General features: G+C 38.6%; 1 protein-coding gene across 16 annotated transcripts in view; it reads left to right on the top strand.

The window, feature by feature from the left end:
• The window catches only part of TCF4 (transcription factor 4), a 522,418-nt gene that overhangs the window by 242,125 nt on the left and 267,579 nt on the right, over positions 1 to 12,714 (top strand). For all 16 annotated transcript variants that reach the window (XR_009761187.1, XM_061614925.1, XM_061614994.1 and 13 more), the window contains one exon: positions 9,327 to 9,391. Coding sequence is in view for 15 of the 16 variants with exons in the window: in XM_061614925.1 (XP_061470909.1) it covers positions 9,327 to 9,391 (65 nt within the window). In the remaining variant the exon portion in view is untranslated. The remainder of the gene's footprint in view (positions 1 to 9,326; positions 9,392 to 12,714) is intronic.

Genomic DNA, 12,714 nt, shown 5'->3' with positions numbered 1-12,714 from the left:
TACTGCATCTTGTGGGAGCAAATTGCATAGTTTAACTATGCACTGAGTAAAGAAGTACTTCCTTTTGTCTGTCCTGAATCTTCCAACATTCAGCTTCTTTGAATGTCCACGAGTTCTAGTATTATGAGAGAGGGAGAAGAACCTTTCTCTATCCACTTTCTCAATGCCATGCATAATTTTATACACTTCTATCATGTCTCCTCTGACCCGCCTTTTCTCTAAACTAAAAAGCCCCAAATGCTGCAACCTTTCCTCGTAAGGGAGTCGCTCCATCCCCTTGATCATTCTGGTTGCTTTGATGTCTGAACATGATGACATCACTTTGATGTCTGAACTGGGTGAACTATGGTTAGAGCCAACCGAGTCATGGTTTGCAAACCGACTTCAAATCATGGTGTCAAAGCATGGTTTTCAGTCAATGCCTGCTTTCTGCTAATATTAGTTATGACTCATGAGGGGAGTGTTGGCGGTGGCATACTTCCAGTGGCATTGTGGTGATGTAGTGGGGTGAGGCAGCAAAGTTGGAGGAGCTCTCGGTTGATGGTACTGGTCCAACATGTGTGTATGCACCCTCAAGGTTCCTGACGTTTGTTTGTTTGTTTGTTTGTTTGTTTGTTTGTGAATGAATGAATGAATGAATGAATGAATGAAAATGTATATACCCCTTCATTGTAATTCACTTAGGCAAAAAACTCTTGCAGTTAAAGAACGTACATATAGCCAATATATATTTCTATCAGACTTTAAAAAGCAGGGAAATTGGGCAGCTATAGTGAATGCCCCAGGGGAACAGCAGACCTGACCTCCTCTCTGAGATATTTGTACTGCCCTACAAATTTGTAAAAATGCAAATACAGTTGGGGTTGGTCTTTCACAGTCCAATCTACTTCCTGTGTAGCTTCAAAGAATTTGGTAACATGTGCCTCTGAACATATGGTGAGTGGTGGCAACACCTGCAATCAGCCCAGATAACAGAAACAAGATATAAGCTGTACTGATCTTGTTTTAGTGGCAAGAAAGCAACAATATTAAGATAGTTAATATAGTTCAGATATCCACTTTAAATATCTTTGATTTACTTTGTAATTTTACAAATTTACCTGAGGAAGGGGCAGGGAGAGGAGAGGGGGACAAGTATGGGAGGGGCAGGGAGGGGAGGAGATTAGGTAGGTGGGCACTGGGCAGAGGGGAAAACCACTTTCCTTTCCAAAGTATCATTATTTTTCAGGGTTTCCCCCACCTTTTTATGCTACAACAGACACATGTATTCTTCCACCCAAATTTAAACCAAAGCTGACCCTGGTCACATCCACACCAGACATTTATTCGTCTTTAAACAGTCATGGCTTGCCACAAAGAATTGTGAGGTGTAGTTTGTGAAGGATGCTGAGAGTTGTTAGGAGACACCCTATTCTCTTCACAGAGCTACAGTCCCTAGAATTCTCTGGGACTGGTCACTGGAGCTTCTAAGAACTCTCAGCACCCAGGGCCGGTTCCAAAGGGTGGCCAGGTTGGGCACTGGCTTGAGGGTCCCGCACCTACAGGAGCCCCTGGGGGGCCCCTGAGAGGCCCTCTGCTCCCCTTCTGCGATCCGTGGCATGAGCCGCGCCGCGGATAGCAAGACAAGAGCTTCCGAGCTGCCCGCCACCCACCACCATCCCCCCCGCTTCACCTACCATTCTCTGCTGTTCTTAGAGGCTGTGCGCACTGCTGCCATCAATCAAGATGGCGGCCGAGGTTTCCGTAAGGGACTGAAGCCTCTGCTGCCATCTTGGTTGATGGAAGCAATGCGCATGCTGCGTGCCATCAACCAAGATGGCGGCAGAGGCTTCAGTCCCTTACGGAAACCTTGGCTGGCATCTTGATTGATGGTAACCCTGTGCGCACAGTGTGCGCAGCCGCAAAGAACAGCAGAGAAAGGTAGGTGAAGTGGGGGGATGGTAGTGGGGGGATGGTGGCGGGCGGCGGTGGCTGGCTCAGAAGCTCTTGTCTTGCGATCCACGGCGCAGCTCATGCCACGGATCGCGGAAGGGGAGCAGACGGGCCCGGGGCAGGCTGATGCCCAAGGGCCCCGGCATTCCTGGAGCCGGCCCTGTCAGCACCCTTCACAAACTGCACCTCCCAGCATCCTTTGTGGGAAGCCATTACTGTTTTAAGGGGAATTCATGTCTGGTGTGGGTGTGAGCCACCGATTAGCCAAACCAAACAGCTATGAGTCTGGCTTTTAGAATACTAACAGTTGGTTCTTAATGAGCATGCCTGTACTATTAAATTATATAAAAATCAGCCATGCATTCTTTAAAAAACCTTTAGACTGCAGAATATGAAGGTCAGAGTATGAGGCAAGGTCAGTAATAGGATTACAGTTTCTCTGTGAACATGGCTGATTTTTAATTAATTTCATCAAATTATGAGACCGCTGACAGAAAAAATGTCCAATGGGGTCTGAATTATTTTACTCTTCTTTTAGACTTTGAACTCTGGATTATCTGAACTCTGAATGTTGTGTTTATCGCCATGAAAATTTAGAGGGTTGTTAAGCAAGCATTTCTGAGTTCAGGTCTATACGTTTTGTAAGATTTTGTTTTGAAATTAGTTTATGGGAAACAGCTGAAGGGCATGGGGGTAAAATCAATTCTGGCTATAGTATACTTCATTCTCTGGGCTATATAATAAAACCTCTAAGTCTCAGGCTGTGGTCTGAAGGCACATAAGACCAGCTGCCTGCTGAAGCAAAGCAGGGTCAGGTCTGGTCAGTGCCTGGATGGGAAACTGCCTGGGAACCATATGTAAGCTGCCTTGGGTTTTATGAAAAGAAAGGCGGAGTATAAATGAAATGAAATGAATGAATAAATGAATGAATGAATAAATAAGTGATTTACAATAAGAATAAAATTTAAATTATGTTTATGTTTAATTAATTTTTTATACCGCCCCATAGCTGAAGCTGTCTGGGCGGTGTACAACATAAAATCAGTATACAATATACAATTCATAGTTGGTACAATTGCAATTAAAAGGAAAAAACAATACATCACATTTTAAATAAACATAACTAAACAATGTACATAACATAATAACTGAATAAACAAAACAAAACAAACATAACAGTTATAAAAATATCTAAAAATATTCTCCAATGTCCCATTGTGCTTCTCCCCACCTAACCCCATCTATCAATAAAAGACAATTAAAACAGATATTTAAAAAGATTCAGAAAATGATTAAAATAATCAATAAGCTAAATAAGATTAAAACACACTTGCCCATTACCCCGTCCATGTCCCAATGAGCACAACACTGCCACTGGGAAGATGCCACTGCATCCACCCCACTCACAAGCCACCACTGGCTAGTACAGTGCAGACTGAGATGTAATAGCAAGCTATGGTTAGAGCAAACAAGGAACCGTGTATCTGCATGGAAGAAGGAAGGGGTACTATGCAAGTCTCCCGCAGATTGCTGTTCCTTGCAGATTTTTTTTCTTTGATGTCTGAATCAAACCAATGTTAGGCTGAAATTAACTTCTGCATTAAACAATACCACCATCTCCAGTACTGTATTTCTTTGACAGCCAGCAGCATTTGGTGTCAGTAAAATATTAGAAGGTTTTTGCAATTTCTATATTAGCACTGTATGGTGCAGGACAATCTCTCTTGAGATGCTCTCTAATTTTCCCAAATATTTTTTTAACAAAATACTATTTAACACTTATGTCTACCACACTTCATGCTGATGGATAAGCATTTAAAGCTGAACATTTAAAAATTCTCTCTGGAGGTAGTGGGGTCCTCTGGAGCAGTTTTGGAGGGATTTTTTGTGTGTGTGTTTGTTTTTGAAATTGTAGGCCAGATGAGGGAAAGAGAGAAAGATATCTGCTTATGCAACATTGTGTTCACCCATCATGTACAAATATCCAAAACTGCAATATGTACTAAAAGGGGGGGCAGTGTACCCTTCACATCTATAGGATATGTGATGGGAACAAGAATGGAAGTAACACAGCTAAGCTGCTTCTTAAAAATATTTTAGCCATCATGTAGCCAGCTGCATTTGTACACCCTTATTTTAATTTGAACTCTGTAATTGGTAGTTACTTTTTAAAATGGGATTGTGAGACAGGAAGCATAAGAGGACAAGATTGTCTCACTTTCCAAGCAGAAGCCGCCCATACACCGCAGCATAGCTACTCAAGTTTATGAGGGATATTGAAGTTAAGCAAAATGTGATACTCACCCGCTTCACTTTTCTACTTCAGTGATTCTCATTTTTCAATACCAGGTGATTTTAAATTATAGGGGAACTCAACTGAAGTAATGCCTTGCAATAAAATAAAAACTTGGGTCCAGATGGAAGCAGTGCCCCAGCTGAGAAGTTCAGAATCCAAGTAGTCAAATGGTTGTTGACCATCATGATTTCATCTAAAGCTAAACTGAAGTTGCAAACTATACATCTGGGATCATTTGCAATTGTATCTGGATTTTGCGGCTTTGAGCCCAACTCTCAGAGAATTTCAGATGTCAGATCAACATGAACTCTGAAGCAAAATCCCTCACATCAATAGCTGTTCCTCCAGTTCTCTCAGCAGGCAGACAGGAGTTGCCCTGTGCCTCATTATTTTCCATGGCAGAGAAAAGAAGGTGCATTATCTTTCAGAGCAAAGGAAAAACGTTGTATGCGAGAGTTAGATGACTTGCAATGTATCCTTTGTAAGTTGCTTAAATTTTCTACTCAGTTTGATTAAGATTTCAAAGGAGAGGCAACTGTCTTCTTCACTGACTAATTTGAAATCCTGTACTGTTACTTTTTTATTTATTTCTTGTTGTTTCTTACAATACACCTCAAATGCTTGAAGTTGCATAGCAAGCAGTCAATTGTGTTCATTTTAGATAAGCTTCCTTTTTATTTCTTGGGTGTAGGGGTGTGGGTTGTTGTTGCTGTTATTATTAATTAAATTTATATCCTACTCTTCCTTCCAGAAGGAGCCCAGGGCAACAAACATATGATAAAACACTAAAAACATCTATAAAACATCAAATAACAAAACATCTTTAAAATCATAAAAACAAAACATATTTTAAAAACTCATAAAAACAAAACATCTTTTAAAAACTCATAAAAACAAAACATCTTACGATTATGCCTTGGAGAAGAGCCTAACAGTTCAGTCTGCTTTTCGTTATACATGTTTTGGCTAGTGCGTATTCTGTCTGTTCATTTATTTTAAAAGGCATTAGTATTATTAATAACATTTCCTATTCTGAAGTTGCTACTTGCAAAATAATGTGTCACTGCTGTGGGTCAGCTACTCTTGTGAAACTCTTTATTATCACACCGCCATCGTGTAAAGATAGCTCTTTTGTGTTTGCAGTTAGAAAGAAAAAAATCTGATACTTGACAAGATTTGTTATTGGTTGGTATTTCAATACTCTCCCCTCTCCAGTTTATATATTTTTTAAATTAGTACATTTAGTTTTTTAAAAATGGACAGCAATACTCCATGCAGTAAAAGACTTGAGCGATTAATGCTACCCTTATGCCTCTTTTGAGTAGTTGTAGCCATGGGGCTTGGCACTGCCACCATTGTCTTTGTGCCAAAAAATATCCGCAGCGGCTGCCGCATTCTAGTACAGGAGGGTTGTCTCGAAAATTCCGCAGTGAATGCGTTGAGTTTCTACATTGCTGTAGACTCTTTTTAAACACCCCTCTCCAATCCCTTTAAAAATAAACAATCATTAATACCATTCCAGATTGCTGGGTTTAAGCAGCACCTGAGAATGATGTATATTGAGAATGATGTATATTGTAAAATAAGTGTAGAAATTCTGGGTGAGCTTCTTTTATAAAAAAAAATCATGCACACAAATAGTTACTTAAAGAGCCTCTTCTAGCATATTATCAACACTCTTTCAGATTTTATTATCTGAAACAAATGTGCCAGTGAATTTTAAGCAGAAAATCAACATAAAGAGTGTAGCTAATTTTAAATGGACAGGGTTGGGTTTTTTTTACAAAGGATTTTTCCTTCCACAATACAAAATGTCATTACAAAAAAAAGTCTGTTACTTTCATAATGACAACGGATAGTGAATATATACATATCCAGAAACACACACACACACCCTATCTCTAAAGGGTTTCTTCTAAATTTTTGGTTATTTTGTTCTTAACTAGGAGGAAAGGCAGATTTCTGGTTAGATCGGGGAACAAAAATAAAGATGTAATAAAAGTTAAAGGCTTACACTATTAGAATGAAATGTGTTCACTCAAAGCTATCTGTTTGGTGGTAAAAGTGGATGGTACAGATGAAATCTTTACAAGGAGCATAATCCTAAAAAAAAAGTCAATCTCCTGCTGGTTGCTATGTCTCTTTGGTACCTCACAAGCTTCGACAGAGTCCTGGACGAGTGCCCATTGATGTCATGGAAACACTCAAATTACTGAGAATGATTCATGTCTGTGCTGTTCTCTTATCCTCCCCCACACAAATAGAAGTAGATTTTTAACCCTGACAACTTGTAATTTGCAGTACATTTATTTTTGTATCTGGATAAATATTTTTTAACAACTGAAATTAAAACGAAGCAGCTTGTGTCTGATATGATAGTAAGGAGGAGGCGGTGGACAGGTATTCATATGCAGCAAATAGAAACATTTGCGGGGTTCTTTGTGTGATAGATTGAATTTGTTGGCTTTATTCTGCCCCCCCGCCCCCACACATATTAAATGTTATTGTTTCCATTCACCTAGTAGATTTTAAGGAAGTTTGCCTTACAGTTGCAGCCTGAAGTAAAACCTATTCCTTCCTATTTCTTGCACGAGTTTTCTCTCCTATTTTGTGTCTCATTAATTCAAAATCTGAATGGTTCTTTGCCATTACATCATCATCATTAGTAGTATTAGTATTAATATTATTTTCTTGTATTAACTTGACATGATACTGAATATGGAGTAAACTCAATATAGAAATATTACTTCCTTGAATCTGTAAACAAATTCAATCTGTAAGATTGGTTCCGTTTTCTGCCAAGACACAGGTGACTCAACAGCAGGTTAGAATATCTTACTTTTTCTGGCCGTATCTTAACAATAATGAATTCAGTTTATGGAGAGCTTCTGCTATAAAAGCTCCATTGAAAGTGACAGACTAAATGGGAGCACCATGTCACAGTTGAGTGTTCACAAAAGACCCATTCCTTTCTACCATGAGAGGTTCTCCATCAGACTAAGCCCTGTATTTCTAAACAGGGAAACTGAGTACAAATAATTTCATACAAACATGTTTAACATCTGCAGATGCCATTTTAGGAGCTTGTAGAATAAGCGCAATGACAATTTGTCAATGTGACTTTATTTTATATGGGAAAGTTACATCCAACTATATTCAGCAAATATTAAATAGTGTCTTGCATGATTTAATTAAGTGAAAATGAGATTGTTCGACTTTTGTTCAACATTGTCTCTGGGAAATAACATTGCAGTTTCTTAATATACTTTAATTGACCTCAATATTGTAATGCAACCCCCTCCCCCCAAAAAACAAGCATTTTCTTTTTCACTGCTTATGTTTCTGTGAATCTCAGGATGAACATGATATCCTCAAAGAAAATTCTTTAAAGTACAGGCGCCTTTGCAAAGTACATGTCTGATAGTAATTAAATGATTCATTTGCAGAGGTAATGTACTGTACTATGTATAGCCAGTTATTGCGATTTATTATATGCTTGATTGGGAAAACAACCTGAACTCTGCATTACATTAGATCTGTGCACCGAAGTGTCATTATTGTTGCCCACCAATAGGTAAACCGTACATGGATCAAAAGTAGTTGATGTCCAGTCATTAGCAGCATTGTTTTTGTGGTTCTTTCTGTACTAAGGCATTTAATCTTATCTACGTGATCTTATGTGATCCTAATAATAGCAGATATGCCCTTGCCCACTTTATCTTAATCTGTCACTTCTTCGCGATAGTCTTAATCACTTGGGTGGCTTTTATGCTATTCCTCTGATATCAGCACCAATATTGTTCTGATACCAGCACCAAGCCCTATCCTTGTGGAACAGGGCTATTAGGTTTTGATGTTTTTCACCAGTCAGAGTTGATGATCACCTTTCTATTTGGAAGCACTCTACTCTTCCTACCGAAGTAACAACTCCTCTTTCTCACTATATCATGTGCAGTTAGGGTTCCAAAGGAAATTAGAGACGCATGTAAGGTAATCAAATCAGGTACTTAGAGCTGGCACAGAGACTCACCAATCCATTAAAATCCTTTGCAGTTCTGTAGCAGCTGAAACATTGGTAGGAAGTGACATTTTTAATCCAAAAAATTATTTCCTAAGTGTAACTGCTGAGATCAGATCATTTGCTAGGAATTACACTGGGAAAGAGTGAGAAAAATCAGACTGCTGAAAGGTTTCTTTGCTAAATTCACCATCTGGAGAGCTTCTGATTGATTACCTCTGACCTCACTGGTGACTGCAGTGTAATCAGTGAGAATTATTATGGTCAGGTCATGACATGGTAACCTTCCTGCTGTGTACAGAAAAATAAATTTGCCCAGGTTTTAGGGATAGGGAATAAAATGAAAAGGAAAGGAGGGTTGTCTGCTTTTTGAGAAAGACTGCTGAGCCTCTTTTAGAGTTTTAGGAAATGTGAGTCACATTTGGAATGAGAACAGGAAATTTATTTATTTATTTATTGTTATATCATACCAAATGATGAAGATGTCTTAGGGCACACTTACCCCCAAGAAATGAACAGCAGTTGTGCAAGAACAGTGGGTCAATGGGCCTCTTCATATTCATAGCTATGAAGGGCAACAGAGGGCCAAATTAGCAAGATTATGAGAGATCCATGATGGACTGCCCTTTAGTTTTTGTTTGTAAGTTAAGAGCAGCCATGAAGTCCCTCACCAACTTGTGTCAGGGATACAGCCTTGGGGAGTTTACCCTTTTCCCCACACCTCCAATCTAAGCCCCCAGCTGCTATGTGACCCAAGGGTAAAAACATGCATGTGAATGTGAGGTAGCCCCCAAAACTGAACTCAGTAGCGAAGCCTTTTCATACATATAATACTTCTGTAGCTTGGGCAAATGGGGTCTTTGTGTGGTGAGAGGATTATAGTTCTGAAATGAGAATGCATAAATGATTATGTTATGTTCCAGGATAAAGAACATCATGTTATAGAAGCAGGACCTGAAGTAAAGGGATATCGGGTGAACCCCCCAAATATCAGTCTGATGCACAGATAAAATAATGATGCAGTGTATTACTTAGAAAATTGTATGTCAGGTAACGCAATTCTCTTTTTTTAAAAAACAGGTAAAACAGAAAGGGGCTCCTATTCATCATATGGGCGAGACTCAAACCTACAGGGTTGCCACCAGGTAAGAGCCAGCCAACATATGTGATAATGTATGATCTCAGGATTTACCCAAGAATGATTTTTCAGTGGATAGAGTATGCAATCTGAATCTTGCTTTCTCAGGACACCAGATAGTTTGCAAAGGTGCTTTTAACAAAAATTAAATGGTGTTTGAAAATGTATACATTAAAATATGTGTCCAATTTCTTCTGATACTCTCTGTGGGTTTCTATTAGTAACTAGGTCATTATCCTAGTATCCAGTTGGTAGGGTATTGATCAACCTCCTTTGGTACTTTGCAACAAAACAATTCCTTCCTAATGGCTCAACTTAAGGAATTGTAAAAGGGTGTGAGGAAAGCACCAATGGATGTTTAAGACTCGTGCTTTGGATGGCTATTGCAATAAATTATAGTTTTCATAGACTCTGTATGATGTTGTGTGAAAACAGGGTTGTATTGAAGGATAAAAATGTCTGAGAAAATATGATTTGTTGTCCCTTTTTGTTTCTGAATTGTTTTTGGCTGGAAGTCAAGGCCAGCAGGCTAACAGCAAAACTGTCTCAAGGGAAGCATGTGCGAGCTAGAAAAATAAGAGTAGTTTAATTAAATAATAAAATGCCAGTGTAATACAAAGGTATAGCATGTGTGTGGTTGTGCCTCTGAACACTCTGCATTCGCATATTTCTAACTCCCCAGAGAATGTCTTAGTCTAAAATTGTTATCAATAGCTAAATGTTTACGCTTCTTTCAAGCCAAGTGATAAAATAATGCTGCATTTAATTTTACCATTCATTTTTCTTTCTTTCTTTCTTTCTTTCTTTCTTTCTTTCTTTCTTTCTTTCTTTCTTTCTTTCTTTCTTTCTTTCTTTCTTTCTTTCTTTCTTTCTTTCTTCATAGAGCAATAGTTGCTCAGTTTTGAAAATGACAGAGGGATTAATACCTCCTTTTTAATGTTCAAACTACAGAGTTGTAACTTGGCTAGCAAAAAGAAGCATGTTATTTCTCTTGTTGAAGGAGGACTGTTTTCCCCCCTTTATCTTTTTACTATGGTGAAGTCCCTTAGTAGTTTGGGAAAACAATGTGGGATTTTGAGGGTGGGGGTTGCTACTTTGTTTAATTAAGCATAGGGAAATATAAACAATTCAAGTAATTAAATAGAACCTTGCCTTGAAAAGTACACACACTTAGTATTAATGTATCTTTAGAGCTGGCATTCCATTTTCTTCCTGCATCTGTTAGCTTTTTCAAGTTTTGATTTTCCAGCCTACTCAGATATGCCATTAGTTATATCCAGATCTGTAGCCAGAGATTTGTGGAAATGAGACACAAGAGTGGCAGGGTCAGGAACTAAGGACTACATGTGTTATCGTGTGCAATTCATCCCACTTTTTCTGGAAGGAATTCCACAGGAAAGTAAATTTACAACCATTCCAGGGCAACGGAAACATCTTTGGAATGTGACTGCAAATGTTTGGAGCAGATAGCTTAGGCAATGAACAGCTTAGTGCTGTGTCTCTAGTGTAAAGCTTTCAATTCCTGTGGATGGGCTGTTCCTGTGTATCTGGTTTCTCAGGGTCAAGGCAGAGGTTGTTCTAAGTGAGAGGCGAAGGAGGTTGACGACATGCTTCCTTTTTGCAGGTGCTGGTACAACAAGCTGCAGTTTTCACTGGGGTCATTTTTGATGGCTGGGAAAGTCATCTTATGTGATTTTGGACTTCCTTGTATAATGTAGCTCATAATAATTTAGACAAATGCCTTATTATAAGCAACAATATTTGCCTGCTGACTTTATTCGGAGCAAAGTCCCTTTAATTTGTGAAATTGGCATTCAAGCTGCTTGAGATTGTAGATACCTTATGTGAAAAGAAAAATTACTTTTTGTTTTGTTTCAAGAAAATGTACACTGATCTAAAGACAGTGGATTCCTCTGCTTGTAGGATCCTATGTTTAGCCATGTGGATTCCTAGTCATTTCAAAATTGTTCCTTATCTCTGTCTTGTACAGTTGAATAAAACATTGATTTCCCCCCAGTTCACTCTCCCTCCCTCCATCTCTCTGCCATCCCCTTTTATCACCGCATAGTTCTTTGCTTTTCCATGTAATAGAAATGGAAAATTAACATTTTCACAATGTTCAACCAACTCTGTTCATCAATCCCATTTTATTTTTGCCCTGCCTCCATTATCAGTGACTGTTGCTGGCCATTAGAAGTTCTGTTATTTCTCACAGACTGATACATCATTTCTTTGCTCCTAAAAAATACTCGGCTGAATAATTTTATCCATATCTTAAGTAATCTGTAAATCAATGGAAACCGATGATTGCCTTACCTAGCAGCCATGTTATCCATCAGTTTTACACAATGGTAGTGTTACTTAAGGTTCTTGTGTACAGCTGTGTAAAGTTCAGTTGCATGCAGCCCTAATCCTTGAAACAGATGTCCGAGTGCAGCAACTTAGTTCTAATTGTCCTAACAATAAGGAATTTTTTTGACAATGTCAATTTACATTTGAAAGGAACTCAGATTCAAACATTCCTGGAAAAAGGCCAGGGAAGGTAGGTTAAAAACAATAATCCAAGAATAGTGGTCACTTACTGTGAAATACAGAAAGCAAGCTCTTAGCCAAGTAAAGTAGCAAGGTCAAGCTCGGTCAATTGTCATGGAGGTAAAATACGGATCCAACAAGAAGCAGAAACATGAATTAAACAGCAAGGTTTTGTTGTTAGCATACAAAGCCATAAATGATTTGGGACCAGGATATCTGAAGGACCGCCTTATTGCATATTTCCCTGCCCGTTCACTTCGGTCATCTCCTTGTGATGTTGCATGCACCTCAGTCTGGAACCTTTAACAGAGCAATACCTGCATTGTGGAACATGTTTTTCTTCAAAATCAGTCAGGCATCAGTGCTCTGTTCTTTTTATTATATGCTGAAAGTTTTTTATTATTATTTCTGTAGTCCTCAGAAAGATGAGCCTATTTACTGATAGAATTTTGCTGACATTTAAAAAATTGAAAAAGAACTTGCCTGTTTTACTGTATTTTATTGTATTATTTGTGATACTGAATTTTTATTGTTTTTAACTATTTACTGCTAGTTTAATATTGGAAGCAGCTCTTTGAAGGCCTTTTTGGCCTTTGAAAAGTGGGATATAAGTTTTGAAATCAATAGAGTACTCTAGGACAGGCTTGAAAGTGATTAGTCACAGGCGAATAGAGCCAGATCCAACTGCTGATACATTTTTAGTGGGTCTCCAAACGCCCTCTACAATTTTACCCTAAAGTTTGGTAAAAGGAGGTTTCACACATAAAGAGAAATAAAAATTATCTTCAAGCTATAAGA

This window comes from Rhineura floridana, chromosome 1 (genome assembly GCF_030035675.1).
Source record: "Rhineura floridana isolate rRhiFlo1 chromosome 1, rRhiFlo1.hap2, whole genome shotgun sequence".
Taxonomy (NCBI): domain Eukaryota; kingdom Metazoa; phylum Chordata; class Lepidosauria; order Squamata; family Rhineuridae; genus Rhineura; species Rhineura floridana.
Note: the sequence above shows the minus strand (reverse complement) of the source record. Positions and strands in the feature narration are given on the sequence as shown.